The sequence below is a fragment of the Triticum aestivum genome, chromosome 1A (genome assembly GCF_018294505.1).
Source record: "Triticum aestivum cultivar Chinese Spring chromosome 1A, IWGSC CS RefSeq v2.1, whole genome shotgun sequence".
In the NCBI taxonomy this organism is placed as follows: domain Eukaryota; kingdom Viridiplantae; phylum Streptophyta; class Magnoliopsida; order Poales; family Poaceae; genus Triticum; species Triticum aestivum.
Genome location: NC_057794.1, coordinates 75,710,517 through 75,729,091, shown reverse-complemented (window position 1 = coordinate 75,729,091; position 18,575 = coordinate 75,710,517). Strand labels below are relative to the sequence as shown.

The following is an 18,575-nucleotide window of genomic DNA, read 5'->3' as shown; positions in this document are numbered from 1 at the left end:
CGAGAAGTGGATGATTAAGAAGTGCACCGACATGAGAAGGCATTTGAAACGAGAAAAGGATATGATCGACAAAGCTTGACTTGAAACCACCGAAGAAGAAAAAGAACGAAAAATGGTGAACTTGTAGAGCATCTTCATGAGAACCACCGGGTAAGAACATTGATGGAAAAGAATGGAGAGACTTCGCATCAATAAGATGGATACTTGATTAAGAGATCTGAGTCCTTGAAGAAAAAGGGGAGGGTGGGCGGGAAAACAAAGGCAACTTGGAGACGGATGAAATAAACACCGTTGCAAAGAACTGAGAATTGATCTTGCGAATGTTGACATGATTAGATCCACTTGAAGAGAAAACACGCCAGTTGAAAAGGATTGACATGACAATCTCAGTTATCATGAAGGACTGGTATTTACATAGGAGTATGAGAACACCATTTGGGGAAGGTATGGAATCAACACTTGACATTGAAGCAACTCGAATACCACAACTCAAAACCAAACAAAGGATTGGCTTGTAAAATAAGCCGAAACAAACATATGATAGAGATTTCGTCCGAAGTTTTCGTGGTGGTACCCACACGGGCTCGATCGTACATCACCATCATATACAAGGCAGTGCACATGACATACGAAGCGTCCCCGAGTCAGCATAGCCAAGGACTCTTTAAGACACAACGAGACCACTGTAAAACCAACCGTGGATAGGCGGACCACTAAACGTCGAACCCCAATTTCATATCATACATCTGTCAGAAAGATATCCTAGGAGCTACTTGAATTCCCACTTATAAACTCCCAAAACTATCCGGTAATGCAATCAGGTGTTGGGGATACAGGGGAAGCATAATATCTCACCCAAACTAACAATACCTACATCCAGCTCTATCCATCCTTCAACACATAACCAAGAAACCTTCGGAAATCGTTTACCTCAATCTTCAAAAAGCATCCGTTATACGAGTTATGGCAATACTCCCGAACTCCCGCCCCAGTACTGGGTGTCGTCGAGGTTATCTCACCAACAACTGCATAAAAGAGATTTTCGATGTCGGCGAACTCAGGTATTCCAGAACTACAACGATAAAATTGTGATGACAACACCTCGGAGCTCAACTCCCCGGGACACTGCCACAACCCCTAAATGTCAGGAGGCACCAAGAACAATGTTCTCATCACAAAACCATCGGAACGATTCCAAGATACCCGTGTGATCCTAAAAAATTTCATGAAATTTGAGAAGAGAAGAGTCAAAACTCTACGTCAGGAGGCCTCACCAGAGCGATGAAGGTACTGGGAGTAAAAAGAATCCTACTCTCCGATATATATAATCCTATAAGACTCAAAACATTTTTATAGACTCAAAAACGCCAGCGATTCGATCAAGCAGGGGGCTCCTAAGTCGGGGAAGGCTCTGATACCAACTTGTAACACCCACGATGCGGTTATATCTCCCACGTGTCGGAGCATGACTTAGAGGCATAACCGCATTGTAGGCATGTCACAAGAGGGGTAATCTTTACACATCCCATGTACTGAATAAGAAAGGGATAAAGAGTTGGCTTACAATCGCCACTACACACAATACATAAATATAGCATTACATCATCCAGAATACAATCAAAGTCCGACTACGGAACCAAAATAAAAGAAGACCACCCCTTATGCTAGATCCCCGATCGCCCCGACTGGGCTCCACTACTGATCAACTGGAAACGAAACAAGACTACGATCAAGATCTTCATCGAGCTCCTCCTTGAGCTTGGTTGCGTCACCTGCAAGGTTATCATCGGCACCTGAAACTGTTTGAAGTAATCTGTGAGTCACGGGGACTCAGCAATCTCACACCCTCGCGATCAAGACTATTTAAGCTTATGGGTAGGAAAAGGTAGTGAGGTGGAGCCTAAGCAAGCACTAGCATATATGGTGGCTAACATACGCAAATAAGAGCGAGAAGAGAAGCAAAGCAACGGTCGTGAACTAGAAGTGATCAAGAAGTGATCCTGAAACTACTTATGCTCAAGCATAACACAAGAACCGTGTTCACTTCCCGGAGTCCGCCGAGAAGAGACCATCACGGCTACACACGCGGTTGATGCATTTTAATTAAGTTAAGTGTCAAGTTCTCTACAACCGGACATTAACAAATTCCCATCTGCCCATAACCGCGGGCACGGCTTTCGAAAGTTCATAACCCTGTAAGGGTGTCCCAACTTAGTCCATCACAAGCTCTCATGGTCAACGAAGGATATTCCTTCTCCCAGGAAGACCTGATCAGACTCGGAATCCTGGTTACAAGACATTTCGACAATGGTAAAACAAGACCAGCAAAGTCGCCCGATGCGCCGACAGTCCCGATAGGAGCTGCACATATCTAGTTCTCAGGGCAACATCGGATGAGACATCCTACGAGTAAAACCAAACCTCAAGTTTCCCCGAGGTGGCCCCGCGGTCTACTCGGTTCGGACCAACACTTAGAGAAGCACTGACCCGGGGGGTTAAAATAAAGATGACCCTTGAGTCTGCAGAACCCAAGGGAAGGTGATAGGTTGTTAGTGCAAATGTAAAACCAAGGTTGGGCCTTGCTGGAGGAGTTTTATTCAAAGCAAACTGTCAAGGGGTTCAAATAACACCCAACCGCGTAAGAAACGCAAAATCAAGGAACATAACACCGGTATGACGGAAACTAGGGCGGCAAGAGTGGAACAAAACACCAGGCATAGGGCCGAGCCTTCCACCCTTTACCAAGTATATAGATGCATTAATTAAAATAAGAGATGTTGTGATATCCCAACAAATATCCATGTTCCAACATGGAACAAACTCCATATTCACCTGCAACTAACCACGCTATAAGAGGGGCTGAGCAAAGTGGTAACATAGCCAAACAATGGTTTGCTAGGACAAGGTGGGTTCGAGGTTTGACATGGCAATATGGGAGGCATGATATAGCAAGTGGTAGGTATCGCAGCATAGCAAAAGAGCGAGCAACTAGCAAGCAAAGATAGAAGTGATTTCGAGGGTATGGTCATCTTGCCTGCAAAGATCTCCGAGTTGACGTAAGCTTGATCCTCGTAAGCGTACTCAACGGGTTCCTCGATCACGAACTCGTCTCCCGGCTCTACCCAATGCAAGAACACAAGCCAAGGAAACCACAATCAACCACGGTGCAATGCGCAAGTAACATGATGCAAAACATGGCATGATATGCGGGATGTGCTATGCAATGCATATGCGAGCTCCGTAAGGAAAAGATTGAACCAGGCCTCAACTTGGTAAACCAAGTGCACCGCTGGAAAGATGAGTTGATTTCAGTCAAAATCGATATAAAGATCACCGGAATCGGATGCACGGTTTGCAAATGGCAAGCAAAACAAGAATGGCACGATTCTGCGATTAACAGCACGATGACATCTAAAACGCAACAAGAAACTAAGCTACTGCACTCTAACATAGCAACAAAGCACATGGCAGTGATCTACTCAAGATGCTTGACAAAAGATGAACACTGAGCTACGGATAATTCACACAATAACAGGTTCAAACAAGCATGGCAAAAGTGCAAAATATATCAGCATCACAGACTTGGTGAAAATAACAACATGTCAGGAATTAACATCAGGAAGCAATGTTTAGAGCAAGATAACAACATGCTACAGGATCAGATCATAGCAATACAACGCATGGCATGAATCTACTCAAAGCATATGACAAAAGTCCCTTACTGATCATAAGCCAAAAAGGATCAGAAGATATGATGACACCCATGTAAACATAGCAAGTTTCGTTAACAGATTCAGACTTAGCAGAAAACTGGACATGGCAAAAACAGAATTACGTAGGCATGTTTGCGAGCTCGATGCACTCAACACAAGGCATTGCATGACAAACGAAGCATACTACCAGCAAGAAGACATGATTATGAAGCTAACCAAAGCAAGAACAAGCTCATAGCATGCATGGATCAACTACAACAACCTTGGCAAAATTGATTAACATGTAAAAAATCTGCCAGGAACATTTTATAGCAAAAGTAGAGCAAGATTGAGTCATGCTAGGTCACTCCATAATTGCAAACAAGGGCATGTATGGATAGAGCATAACAATATCTCAAAATCATCCTTACTGAACGTACTCAAAAGAAGCATGGATTACTCTGTAGCAACATGAATACATGGCATAAAAATAACAATAGGGAAATGACAGTGAAATTCGAAGTCCGTGAAATCAGCAACATCACGAGAGCTACTTTGCATGCATGTGCTAGTCACCACATTGATCACAAAAATACATGGCATACACCCCTGTAAAGATGGCATGGCATAGCCCAAAACACATGTAGAGCTCATGTTCAGATGCAGCACACAATAATCATGGCAAAAATGACAAAAGCTCATAATCTGATAAGAATCAGGAACTAACATTTTATAGCACTCTTGCAACATCATTTAGGGCATCAAGATGGACTCAAACAAGCATGGTGCAATGTAACAAAATGAAGAGGGCATCCTGATGAACATTTCGATATAGCATGCATGCAAAACGGAGCTACGGATGAGAAGTTATGATGCAATAAACAAGGGCATAAAATGTTACAAAGAAAAGGGACTGTGGAAATATACCCCTCCCAAGCAGATCTAGGGTTTCGCACGGATTACGAGGTTCGCCGGAATCTTCGCCGGAGTTGACGGGGAGACGAAGGAGATGTCGCCGGAGGGAGCCGGAGACGAGGAGCTCGCCGGAGAGTGTCGGGGGCGGCTGGAGTAGGCGGATACGGGCCGGATCTGGCCGGATCCGGCCGGGTCTCCACGGGGCGGCGCGGGGAGGCCGTTGCCGGCGCGAGCAACGGCAGCGAGCGCAGACAGAGCAGGCAGCGCAGGAGCCGGGCAGCGACAGCTCCGGTCTCGCGCAACGGCGGCGATGCAGGCAAGGCGGCGGGGTGCGGCGAAGGGTGGCGACGGCGGCGCGCTCCGGGCTGCGGCGCAAGGCGAAACGATGGTCGGCGGCGAGCGAGCGGGGCGGCGCGGCCGAGGCGAGCGGGGTGGCGCCGGCGAGCACAGGCGGCGGGGACGGGCGGCGCGCGGGGCGCGGGCGGGCCGGTCGTGGGCCTCGCGGGTCGCGGCACGGTGGGAGGCACGCGGAGGACGTGTGGCGCTGCGGGATTGGGCACGGGGACGGCGGCGATGATGTGGCACGACCCGATTGGTCGGAGTGAGGTGGACGGCGGCGGTGGACGCGTCCGATGGCGGGTGGACATGTCCGGTGGCGTGGGGAGGAATGGATCTAGGGTTTCATCTGCGCGAAATTTCGGGGGAAGACACACATATATATAGGTAGAGGGAGCTACGAGAGTCCAAATGAGGTGCGGTTTTCGGCCACGCGATTGTGATCAAACGACCGAGAGGATGGAGGGGGTTTTGATGGGTTTTGGGCCACTTTGGAGGGGTGTTGGGCTGCAACACACACGAGGCCTTTATGGTTCCTTGGTTAACCGTTGAAGTATCAAACGAACTCCAAATGGCTCGAAACTTGACAGGCGGTCTACCGGTGGTAAACCAAGGCCGCTTGGCAAATCTCGGTCAATTCCGAGAATGTTTAACACCCGCTCACGAGAAGAGGCAAAAGGAGGCGTCGGAGGATATAGGAGTGTCGGATTGCAAAACGAACAACGGGGAAAATGCCCGGATGCATGAGACGAACACGTATGCAAATGCGATGCACATGATGATATGATATGAAATGCATGACACGCAAACAAATGACAAGGCAACAACAGCGAATAACTGGAAGACACCTGGCGCAACGGTCTCGGGGCATTACATACAGCTTGTGCAATTGGACAATATATGCACAACCAACTATAACAAACAAGAAGCCACCTAAGCAGAACAACTAGTGCAAATTGCGCAACATATAGACAGCCAACTAGTATAGTGATGCAGCCAACTGATAGTTTATTCTCAGTTAGAAGAAACGCAGTCGGACTAAGAAAAACAAAAAAACTGGACTAACATGTCAATCACCAACTGAATTTAATAACTCATGCAACTCTAAAAATGACTAGCCAAATAGTTCACACAGGAAGCCAGTTGAGTACAACACCTTATGCAATTGGACTAAAACAACTAACCACTTAGGCCAATCAGGTAGCCAACTAGGTACATCAACTTGTGGAACTGGACTAAAATTGCCTACCAACTAGTTCAACCATATATCCAACTGAGAACAACAACTTGTGCAACTGGAACATAGGTGTCTACCAACTACACAGCAACTTGTGCAACTAGAACACAACTAAGAACAGCAAAGTTCAACGAACAGCAATGCCTAGCTAACCACTTCATAAACTTCCCATAGCCGAGACCAGAACATGGTATATTGGGCGCACCGGTACCTCAGCCTCAACCGCAAAATCCCAACCACCACTGCGACATGACCAACGAGCGCTCGATAATGAATCCCAACCACCACTACCCCTTGCAACTGCACAAAAATGAAGCGTACGAAGGTCGAATAGAAGCTAGCACAACAAGGGATCCCTATGCAGCCCGCCACATCCGCCACCGTCGACCTAGACACGACCTCGGCCCCGGTGACGAGACAGACAGAGGGAGGACAGCAGAAGGCCACCACGGACGTGTGCCTTGAGCGCAAATCCCAACAACCACTGCACCAGCAACAACGCACTCTCCCCCATGAATCCCCACCACCACTGTCCCTTGCTGCCGCACAAATCCAAGGACACGAGAGTCGAACGGAAGCACACACGAAAACGTCTACACCAAATCGACCATACGAGGCAGTTGATACCCCAGAAACCCTAGGAATCCCAGCCTGCCATTTCCGCCATTGACAACCTCGACACGACCTGGACCCCGGCGACGAGACAGAGAAAGGAAGGACAACAATGGGTACCTGCAACGCCGACGAGGGCCAACAGCGACCCCCCCCCCCCGCACGGTCCAGCAACGAATCCGCCGGCGATTTGAGAGCCGTGGCGCGATTTCGCCGCAGTTGCGGGGCGAGAGCGAGAAGGGAGGAGAGGAACGGAAATGCCATGGCCAACGGAGAAAATGGGGGAGAGAACGGCTCGCATTTCGAAACCGTCGCCCACGATCTCCCTCTAGTTGCTTACATGTGGGTCCCGTGCTGGTTCGGATAAGGACAACTTGCCCACGACCGCGCGATGGGAGGCATCAGAGCAAGCGGCACCTTGCGCTCGCGCGAGGCGATCGCAACGCGATCGTGCGGTCACGAGTCGGCCGCTCATTCTCTCGAAAAGGTGTGTGTGCACTCTTAAGATTTTAGGCAGCGATATTACCTTCGGTTGGCTTGTAAAATAACTACTTTAACGTATGCGACTTGTGTTCGTTTTATTAATTTAAAGCAGTACGTGGCTTGCGCCTTTCTTTAAACAAAATAAGCGTTCTTGGACAGTGGTCTTCTCCCACTAAATGCGCATTGCCGAAAATCGTAAAATAAATCCAAGAATAAATATGAGCAATAGGATTTGAACCCTGATGGGCTGGGATACCACAGTCCCTCTAAACATCCAACCACAGGTTGGTTCACCTCTGCATATTAAGTTTATGTAAAGTCAAACTTTATATACTTCAACAAGTTTATAAAAAAAATATTAACATATACACCATCAAATTAAAACCATTGTATTCATCGTTGTATATATTTTCACATCATGTAAATTTGGTCCTATAAATGTTTATTGTTTTTTATAAACTTAGTCAAGTTCTATAAAGTTCGACTTCAGTTAAAGATAATGTGGGAGTAAGTAAAAATAGAGAGAGTATATCACTACCACATACGTCTTTATAGTCAGCGGGTCTGTCTTCTCTCACTGAACATAGATCATCAAAAGATCTAAAATAAATTCAAAAAAATGCGACTACCAATACCAAGTCTAAGACTTGAACGAGTGGTTCCACCACAAGGAACCTAATCATCTGAATTACGCTTAGTTTGCCTTGTGTTTCGGATTAATTAAAGGGAAATTCTCTATATCAATAATCTGATTCCACACTAGCGTCAAACCTCTCTACAACCATCAGAATTTGAGGTTTACTTCAGTGGCCTAAAGATGGGCTATATAAGCTATATAATTCGTCGCATCCACACACATAAACGAGCAGCCATGACCTAGCTAGGGCTACCGTTGCAGCAACCGATCCAACGCATGCACATTAATCCAATCTTGGGTGTCTCCACGGTCGACGTCATCCGCTCTCTCCGACAGGCTCATCATATGTCGCCTTCGCCTCTATCGATCCGTTGAGAATAATCAACCGGACAAACACAAGCACGGCACCAAGATTTGTTAAGAGGTTCATCAACATGACTACATCTATATCCATGAACATGTCTACAAACACTCTTCCTCACCTACTAAATCAACATACTATAACCTTCAATGGGTCCGCAGTGGCCTTCACACAGCGGGTCGGCCACCGCGCGGCATCTGGACCATTTCTGTCGTGATCTCTATCTAGCCTACTATCTCATTCTCATGTTTAGTCCATTTGGTTGCCCCTCGGTGCCTTCAGATAATAGACCCGGCTTACATGTGTGTGACTAAAAAAAACGCCTCATGTGTCCTGTCATCGCCTCCTTTAGCAACCACAACAAACGAAGCCCGCAAAGTAAAAAAAAAACGAAGTCATTCTTGCATTCTGTCATGATCTTCATCATGCTTATAAAGTTGGTCAAACTTTACAATACTTGACTTCAGACAAATCTTATATGTGAACTAAAAATGACCGGAGGGAGTACTAATAACCAACTCAGACTAGCCACACAGAAATAGGATCGACCGATCAAATCCATCTCACCATCCCGGCGTGACACCTGTGACATTTCCCATTTGTCTATGTAAATCCAAGGCGCGGCACATGATCCTCTCCCGTCATGCCCGTGATCCCGTCCGCCGCAGCACGCAACCCATCGCCACCATTATTTTTATTCCCTTCTTCTATAAGCATCTACTCTCAGAAATCCCAGAGATTAGATTAGCGAACTCGGGGGGCCGTGAGCACACTCCCGCTCCCGCACTTCTCTCTCTGCCCGCGACTGGGCCGCGTCGACTCTTCCCGCTCGCCAAACCACGATCCGAGAACGGCGCGCGCCATGGCGGACAACAGGTCGGCGGCGGCGGCGGCGGTGGGGCCGCTGCTGCTGCCGCGGAAGAAGTCGGCGGCGGCGCAGTACACCCGGAGCGCGTCGCACGCGGGGGACGAGCTGCGCAGCTTCCGGGCCTGCCTCCGCTGGATGTGCATCGACCACACGGACGGGCCGCGCTCCGCGGGCTCCTGGGCGGTCTTCTTCCTGCTCGCCGTCGCCGCGCCGGCCGCGGTCACCCTGGCCCTCCCGGCCTCGGCGCCGCCGCGGCCGCTGGACGGGCAGGTGCAGGTGTCCCTCACCCTGGCCGCCACGCTCGCCTTCCTCTCCCTCTGCTCGCTGCTCCGGGTCGGCCTCCGCCGCCTGCTCTGCATCGACCGCCTCCGCCACGACTCGGACGAGGTGCGCGCCGGCTACACCGCGCAGCTCAACCGCTCCTTCCGCGTCCTCGCCTGCTTCCTCGCGCCCTGCTCCCTCGCCGACGCCGCCTACAAGGTCTACTGGTACTGGGCCGCCGCGCCCTTCCGCTCGCCCTGGTGGAACGCCGCCGCATGCGCGCTCGAGGCCGCCTCCTGGGTCTACCGCACCGCCGTCTTCTTCATGATCTGCGTGCTCTTCCGGGTCATCTGCTACCTGCAGGTGCTGCGCATGGTCGGCTTCGCAAGGGAGTTCGGCAGGTTCGCCGACGTCGCCGTCGTGCTGGAGCACCACCGCCGGATCAGGGACCAGCTCCGACGGATCAGCCACCGGTACCGGCGCTTCATAATCTTCTGCCTCGTGCTCGTCACCGCCAGCCAGTTCTCCGCCCTGCTCGCCACCACCAGGCCACATGCGCGGATCAATATCGCCACCGCCGGCGAGCTCGCGGTGAGTACTACTACTACTATAGTATATTGCATTGTAGACAGAGATCAAGTATTTCTAACGATCCATGATGAACTTTCACCACGTAATTCTGTAATTTCAGTAGACAAATTTCCATCGAGTCAGACAAAATAAAAAATGTCTCCAGCTAAGCATGGGTGTAGCAATCAAGTTCGGATAACAATTATGTGGTGTTCGAAATGAAGAAACTCGTGGTTGTAGCTAGCATATCATGTTCATGTCATACACAAGATTCTGTCATCAAAAGCAAGCAGTATCCCACCGAGTATCCGTGAAACATAAATATGCTGGCCGGTAGATATGGATAGGATATACTCACTCTAGTCTTTTTTAGTGTGCATATAAGTTTTATCCAGAGTCAAAATATTATTACGTCCAAATTAGTTGGACATGTTCATTGGAAAAAAAACAGGCCCCCGTGTCGCTCCGCACGAGCGACACGGGGGGCGACCCAAGCCTCCGCCGAAAGTGCTTCCTCCGTCGTCTCCCCCCTCGCCGCCGCCGGGATGTGCCGCAGGGCAAAGCCCGTGTGGCAGCGGCGGCGACGGGGCTTCTTCTCTAGGAGCGGGCGGCCCGCGGCTGCCTCGTGCGGCGCCGGCGCATGGTCGTGGCAAGCTCGACGTCGGCGGGCTGGAGCTCCTCTCCTTCGGCGGGGGCGGCGGATCCAGGGCCCTCGTGCCCGGACCTGGTGGTGCGCATGCGGGACCTGGCATTGTGGGGCGGTGGCTCGTGCTTCAGCCGATCTAGTCTGGCACGACATGGGCATGGCAGGTATGGGCATGACCTGGTGGTGCTCTGGCGAGGATATGCGGCCAGAGGGGAGGTGCGGCAGTGGCCAGGTCGCAGTGCGTCTGTGTGGGGAGGGCCGACATAAGGTGTCCAGCGGCATGGTTCTGCCGTCGTGAGGTTGCGCATCGGCGTGGTCGGTGGCTGCTGCTCGGGTAGCGCGGCAGACCAGGGAGGAGACAACACAGTTTTGTTGTGCTGGGCGCGCTGCTGCACAAGGGGCTCGAGCGCCGTGGTTCTGGCGTCGAGCGGAGGCCCAGGTTGGCAGAGAAGGGCGCCTCCGGCTATGGATGCGGCACATCTGGTCTCCAGAGGGCGTGGTGGCGTGCGTGGGGCGTGTCGGTGCACCTGAGGCTTGGCCACGACTTGGAACCATGGTGGTTCTTGGCCTGGGGTAGCGCTCTTTTGTCCCCTGTCGGCATGGTGCTCGGCAGGGCACAGTGACTCGCACTGCGTCCAGTGGCTCTGTGTCCAGACGACTGTGGATGGATCTGGCCCCTTTGATGGAGGTTTGGCCGCTGGTGGTCTCCGCGTGGTGCGGTTGGCTGCGGCGGATCTCGATGCTTCTTTGTCGATGGGCGGCTTCGATGGTGTGGCAGTGTTTGGTGGGCTTGCTGGCGCCGGTGCAGGATGATGTGCGGCCGAGGTGGTGAGGGAGCTTGGGTGAAAACCCCGTCTCGGCTTTGTGTTATGACCAGCGATGGCGGCGGTTGCGACCATCGTTAACCTTCTTGGAGGCATTGTTGCTTTCCTTCCACACCCCTTTTGCATGGATCCGGCCATCACGGCATCTCCAGGGGAAACCCTTAATCTTGCGTGATCGGGCGATGGCGGCGCGTTAGTGTCGTTTTCCCTCTTGGGGGCTTCGTCTCAGAGCTTGGCATCGGCGAATGGGACCGGTGGATGGCGGCGGTTGTGGCGTCCAGACTTCTGTGGCAAAGATGATGGTGGAGCGATGTCGGCAACACGGCAATGGTTGAGGTGGTCGGCTCTTCTCCAGCGTGTCCGCGGGATTGCCTCGGTTTGTTTGTTGTTGTGAAGTCGAAGCTCCAGCGGCGGGGCCTCTATGGTATACGATGACTGGCTGCAGGTGGTCTGTTCGGCGATCTTCCATAGCGCCAGCCGTGCCTGGTTTTGTCCTTCTTAGTTCTCCATGCGCTGTCTGGTCGCAGGTGGTTGAATTTTGGCATGGATCTTCATTCATCTTCATGCGGCCTCTACAGTGTGTGTTGTGTCGACGATCGCCTATGGCGAAGTTGGAGTCATTTGCTCAGGGTTTAGGGATGACGCTCAAGAGGAGGAGGAGTGATGACGATGATGCCCGAGTGTTGTCTGGGTGAGGCCCTCATTGGAGTGGTGTGTGCAGGGTATCTTGTGTGTGTCGCTCGGCGGTTGTGATAGTTTTCACCCGGTTTTTCATATTTAACATGACAATCTGGTTTTCGCTCGGTTTTTCCTAATTAAATGAGCAATTATTTTCTTCTTAATAAATGCAGGATAACTCTTATTATAAAAAAGAGTCAAAGTATCTCTATTTTGACCAAACATATAAAAAACAGTTTCAGCATTCACAATGCATATATTTGGTATTGTGGATGTTGATATTTTGTAATATAAATTTAATCAAACTTTGTAATGTTTGAATTGACACAAATCTAATACCCGAAGTAAAAAAGACCGGATGGAGTATATATATAGACATGATCGAAAAGACATGATCGAAAATGGGGATAATTAGAATCTGTCTAATTACAGTCTCATTTGATTAGCATCTGTCGAATTTCATTTGTTGGATATATTTGTGGGGTGTCATCCGTGAACCTAACAGCAAAATCCCTGCATTGGCCACCACGATGCCAGCAGAGCACTGACCAAGATCACCATTGTTGTCTGCATGCAGCTCTGCTCAGTGAGCCTCGTGGCGGGTCTGCTGGTCTGCCTCCACAGCGCGGCCAAGATCACGCACAAGACGCAGGCCATCACGAGCGTGGCGGCGGCGTGGCACGCGGACGCCACCATCCACGCCTTCGACAACGACCTGGAGGACCCCGACCCCGCCCTGCCCGCCGCCACCGGCTACCTGGCGCCGGCCAACGCCTACCGGGTGGCCCCCGGCGAGAAGTCCGACGGCTACGGCGACGCCGCCGACGACGACGACAACATGAGCGAGGGCTCCATCGACGACTCCAAGCTCGTGCCCTTCCAGGTCAACAACATGTGCTTCCAGAAGAGGCAGGCACTGGGTAAGCGCACATCAACGCCAGCTTAGCTTCTTGTTGGTTGCTAATGGCGGCCGGTGTTTACTTTTGCAGTGAACTACCTGGAGAACAACCGGGCGGGGATCACGGTGTACGGCTTCGTGGTCGACCGGACATGGCTGCACGCGCTCTTCATGATCGAGTTCTCGCTCGTCATGTGGCTGCTGGGGAAGACGGTCGGCATATCTTGAAGGCCCTTTGATGCTGCCGCCGATTCTCCCGACGTCTGATGCAGGGGCTCACCTCGGATGTACAAATCGAGCGCACATAGTTCACTACTTCAGTATTTCGTCACGCATAAAACACACACATCGTTCTTTTTTGTCCTCCTAAGTATTAGTTGTGCAGTGTTTTTTTTTCATTTTTTGCGAAAATTAGTTGTGCAGTGTTTTTTTTTCATTTTTTGCGAAAATTAGTTGTGCAGTGTTAAGAAAAAGTATTAGCCGTGCACGTTGATTTGATGAAAAGAATATATATGTGGCAATATTAGATGCAAAGGGTTTGATTTGATGAAATGATGTTGAGTAACATTAGTCCTCAACTTCTGCAGGTCGATCTATGAAAAGTATTTTTTTGAACCATATCAGGGTACACGGATATGTCTTTGGCGTAATTTCTTTACATGAAAAAAATATAACCTTTATTACTTCCGATTCACCATTATATCATCCACTGGATTTACTACAGTACTACTCCCTCCATTCCAAATTACTCGTCGTGGTTTTAGTTCAAAATTTGAACTAAAACCACGACGAGTAATTTGGAACGTTGTGTGTGCTTTGCTGCAAGTTGCTGTTATTGGGTTTCTTAAAAAAATTACTCACTCTGTTTCAAAATTTAAGGTGTATTACTTTAAAAAAATCAACCATTTTAAGTTTGAACAAATTTGTAGATAAATATATCAAGCCATAATATCAAATCGGTATGATTAGATTCATCATGGAATGAATTTCCATACTTTTTTTTTATCTTGTGGATGTCGATATCTTTTGCTCTGAACTTTGTCAAAGTTAAAAAAATTTGATTTATCAAAAAACTAATGCCCCTTATATTTTGAAACTAATGGAATATTTAGTTTGGACGGTGGGGGTAGATGATGGAGTGTGTTTTATTTTTATTTATAATGCGTGATTTGATGGGCTTTTCTCGAGTGGTCATGTGTTATCCGCTAACTAAAGTATATTTATGTGAGGAAATTTTTGCATCGGTGGCTGCATGTAGTATATTGGTACTACAGTATCACATGGTGACACTTCTTTTTTCCAGGTGATGGGAGGGTGCTCGAAATTGATGTGTTTTTGTAGGCCAATTGCTGCTAATTGATTTGAAAATCGTTGGCCCGGTCAAAATCGTATACCGAATCCAAAATTGAATACCTCAATTAGCGCATCCCGGCCCCCGCGCCGCTCCTTCCCCGGGGCGACACGGGCGGCGCCCCCCCCGTCCCCCGCAGCCTCCCCCTCTCCCCGGCTCTCTCTTCCTCGCCGTCGACGGTGGCCTCCGGCAGGCAAAGCCTGTGCGGAGCCGGCGGCGGCGGGGCGCGCTCTCTGGCTGCTGTCGCTCGGGAGAAGGGGATCTCGCGGGCGATAGGCAGCTGTCCGGCGCTCGGCCTCGGGGCGGCGTCCTGGCGCGCGGCGGAGGTGGTCTTCGGCGCACGGCGAGGCGTTTGGTCGTGGCCGCGGGCGCGCGGTCGCGGTCATTCGCGCTTGGGCGGTCCCGATTGATGGGTAACGTAGCAATAATTCAAAATTTTCCTACGTGTCACCAAGATCAATCTATGGAGTCATCTAGCAACGAGGGAGGAGTGGATCTACATACCCTTGTAGATCGCGCGCGGACGCGTTCAAGGGAACGGGGTTGATGGAGTCGTACTCGTCGTGATCCAAATCATCGATGATCCTAGCGCCGAACGGACGGCACCTCCGCGTTCAACACACGCACGGAGTAGCAACGTCTCCTCCTTCTTGATCCAGCAAGGGGGAAGGAGAGGGTGATGGAGATCCAGCAGCACGACGGCGTGGTGGTGGAAGTAGCGGGATTCCAATAGGGCTTCGCCAAGCGCTGCGGGAGGAGGGAGATGTGTCATGGGAGGGAGAGGGAGGCGTCAGGGCTTAGGTTGGGCTGCCCTCCCTTCCCCCCACTATATATAGGGCCAAGGGAGAGGGGGGAGGCGCAGCCTTGGCTCTTCCTCCAAGGAAGGGTGCGGCCAGGGAGGAGTCCCTCCTCCCCAAGGCACCTAGGAGGTGCCTTCCCCCTTTAGGACTCTTCCTTTCCCTCATCTCTTGGCGCATGGGCCTCTTGGGGCTGGTTCCCTTGGCCCATACAGGCCAAGGCGCACCCCCTACAGCCCATGTGCCCCCCCGGGGCAGGTGGCCTCACCCGGTGGACCCCCGGGACCCTTCCGGTGGTCCTGGTACAATACCGGTGACCCCGAAACTTGTCCCGATAGCCGAAATATCACTTCTTATATATAATTCTTTACCTCCGGACCATTCCGGAACTCCTCGTGACGTCCGGGATCTCATCCGGGACTCCGAACAACTTTCGGGTTACCGCATACTTATATCTCTATAACCCTAGTGTCACCGAACCTTAAGTGTGTAGACCCTACGGGTTCGGGAGACACGTAGACATGACCGAGATGACTCTCCGGCCAATAACCAATAGCGGGATCTGGATACCCATGTTGGCTCCCACATGTTCCACGATGATCTCATCGGATGAACCACGATGTCAAGGACTTAATCAATCCCGTATACAATTCCCTTTGTCTAGTGGTACGATACTTGCCCGAGATTCGATCGTCGGTATCCCGATACCTTGTTCAATCTCGTTACCGGCAAGTCTCTTTACTCGTTTCGTAACACATCATCCCGTGATCAACTCCTTGATCACATTGTGCACATTATGATGATGTCCTACCGAGTGGGCCCAGAGATACCTCTCCGTTTACACGGAGTGACAAATCCCAGTCTCGATTCGTGCCAACCCAACAAACACTTTCGGAGATACCTGTAGTGTACCTTTATAGCCACCCAGTTACGTTGTGACGTTTGGCACACCAAAGCACTCCTACGGTATCCGGGAGTTGCACAATCTCATGGTCTAAGGAAATGATACTTGACATTAGAAAGCTTTAGCATACGAACTACATGATCTTTGTGCTAGGCTTAGGATTGGGTCTTTGTCCATCACATCATTCTCCTAATGATGTGATCCCGTTATCAACGACATCCAATGTCATGGTCAGGAAACCGTAACCATCTATTGATCAACGAGCTAGTCAACTAGAGGCTTACTAGGGACATGGTGTTGTCTATGTATCCACACATGTATCTGAGTTTCCTATCAATACAATTCTAGCAAGGATAATAAACGATTATCATGAACAAGGAAATATAATAATAACTGATTTATTATTGCCTCTAGGGCATATTTCCAACACCGATCTAGGACCTCGCGGGCGGCGGCTGGCGCGGACGGGCGGCCGGCGTTCGGCTTGGCGTCGGCTGCGGCCAGAGGTTGGGGCGCCGGGGCGGCGGCCTCGGCCGGGCTCCGGCCGTGACCTGGGAGTGGACGGCGCACGTGGTTGGGCCGGCTCTCGGCTCTGGATGTGAGCGCGGGGTGCAGATCCTTGGCCGGGCGCGGCGGTGACTGCGCGCGGCGGGCGCGGTGGCTGGTGGGGCGCGACGGGCGTGGCATCTCCGGAGCTCGAGGTATGCTGCGGTGCAGGGCCTGCTCGTCTACCATGCTGCTTCGCTGGAGCTGCTCCGATCTGGATCTGGCCTTGGTGGTTCTGATCTTGCTGCTGCTCCTTGCGATGCGATGGTTGCTGCGGTGGTGGTGATCACTATGGTGTTGCGGTGGTGGACGGCGGCTACGGCCAGGGGGTGGTGTGTGCCTGGGCGCGGTGGATCGTGGGATCCCGTGGCTAGGGTGAGGTCAGCCTCAGCAGGGGTGGTGATTGGTGGGCGGCGGTCGGTGGGGGTGGTGCTCTCCGGGAGAAATTCTTGCTCCGATCTTCATCGGAGCCGGCGACGACGGCGCCCGCAGGTGTCGTGATCTTTCTTGGAAGCGTCGCCGTGGAGGTTCTCCTCCCCACGGCTTTGGCTCCGGAGGGAAATCTCAGATCCGCTGGATCGGGCGATGGAGGTGTCTTCGCGTCTTTCTCCTCCTTGGGGGCATCGTCTCGGAGCCGGCTACGACCGAGAGACTAGTGGATTGCGGCATCTTCGCCATGGATGGTGGCCTCTTCGCCGCGTGGTTTGCTGAGGCGGGGCACTGGTTTCTGGTTGGCAATGATGATGGCGTCGAGAGGAGCTCGGGTCGCGGCTTGGACTTCGGTAGTCGGTTCTTCCCGGCGTGTCCAAGGTGCTCTTCCGGTTTGCGGAGGGCACGGTCGGTGCAAGTCCTGCATATCTTCCTTGTGAGGCCCGCCATCAACGTCGGAGCTGTCGGTTGCTTGCGCGTGTGGCCATTTGGTGGCATGTGCCGTCGGGGTTGTGTCCCATGTCGGTGGCCAGGATGGCCGGTGGTGCCCATGTCATATGGGTTGGGTTGTATCGGTTTTAGCCCGGTTTTTCATCAATTAACCGGGCAATTCTCTTCTTCTTAATCAATGAAAATGGCAAATATTTTGCCTCGTTTCAAAAAAAAAGAATACCTCAACTGCATGAAAGAGCTTCAAAATTAAGGAATATAGAGAATTAAAAGAATTGAATGGGACAGCTCCTTGAGAAATTGTTGACTCGGTCAAAATCAGGCGTCCGAACTCTAAATTGAACACCTCAATTAATTGTGAAGCCTTAAAACTTAGGAAACAAAGTGTATAGTATAAATTTTTTGAATGGAAGAGCTTTAATAAATTGTTGACCTGGTCAAAATGAGGTGACCCAATTTCAATTGAAGAGCTCAATTGAGTGTGAGGTCTTTAAACCTAAGAAGCTTAGTGTTGTAGAGGATATAATAAGGAGGATCATCCAACTAAAGTAGAAGGTTGATCAAAGCAGGACTCCCGACACACACGAGGACTAACCACCTAATACCTGGCATACTTGAATGGGACGCCGGCGTAGTTCGGGCGTGCCCAAGGAGGATGGCGGCGAGGCAGTTCGGCCTTCTGTGTCGCCGTGAGGCGGGCCTGACCTCCCGTCGATGCAGGGTGGTTCCGCGGCAGAACTCCTCTTTGCGTGGCGGCAACATCGCTCTCCGGCCATGTCTCCGTGATTGATATGCCTCTGACAAACTATACCATGCCTTTGTGAGCGGTTAAAGTTTGTTTCTATTTGCCTATCCGGCGATGACATGACACACAAAGGGACCCTCCCGGTGCTTGGCTAACCCTAACTGCTCGCAGAGCCGTGGTATATTTGTCAGAGACATATCAATCACGTTGGAAGTTTTGTTAAAGCGCAAAACGTGACAGGTGCAACTCATGTTCACTGGAATACCGACGTGTTTTTGGCAAGATTCTTTTAGACCATAATGGAAATAATATAGGTGGTAACATCACATTTATCT

The 18,575-nt window shown here is 50.8% G+C and overlaps 1 protein-coding gene across 1 annotated transcript; it reads left to right on the top strand.

Moving 5' to 3' along the window:
• The first annotated feature begins 8,951 nt into the window (after positions 1-8,951).
• On the top strand, positions 8,952-13,565 carry LOC123190911 (uncharacterized). The gene is made up of 3 exons (XM_044603643.1): positions 8,952-9,993; positions 12,698-13,040; positions 13,110-13,565. The coding sequence occupies exons 1-3, from the start codon at positions 9,136-9,138 to the stop codon at positions 13,244-13,246; spliced, it is 1,338 nt and encodes a 445-aa protein (XP_044459578.1). The 5' UTR covers positions 8,952-9,135; the 3' UTR covers positions 13,247-13,565.
• The last annotated feature ends 5,010 nt before the right edge of the window (positions 13,566-18,575 follow it).

Excerpts from the sequence above, each read along its gene's own strand:
- LOC123190911 (XM_044603643.1), top strand. The coding sequence starts at position 9,136 with ATGGCGGACAACAGGTCGGCGGCGGCGGCGGCGGTGGGGCCGCTGCTG. Across the intron at positions 9,994-12,697 it reads CCACCGCCGGCGAGCTCGCG|CTCTGCTCAGTGAGCCTCGT; the intron begins GTGAGTACTACT and ends GTCTGCATGCAG. Across the intron at positions 13,041-13,109 it reads CCAGAAGAGGCAGGCACTGG|TGAACTACCTGGAGAACAAC; the intron begins GTAAGCGCACAT and ends TTACTTTTGCAG.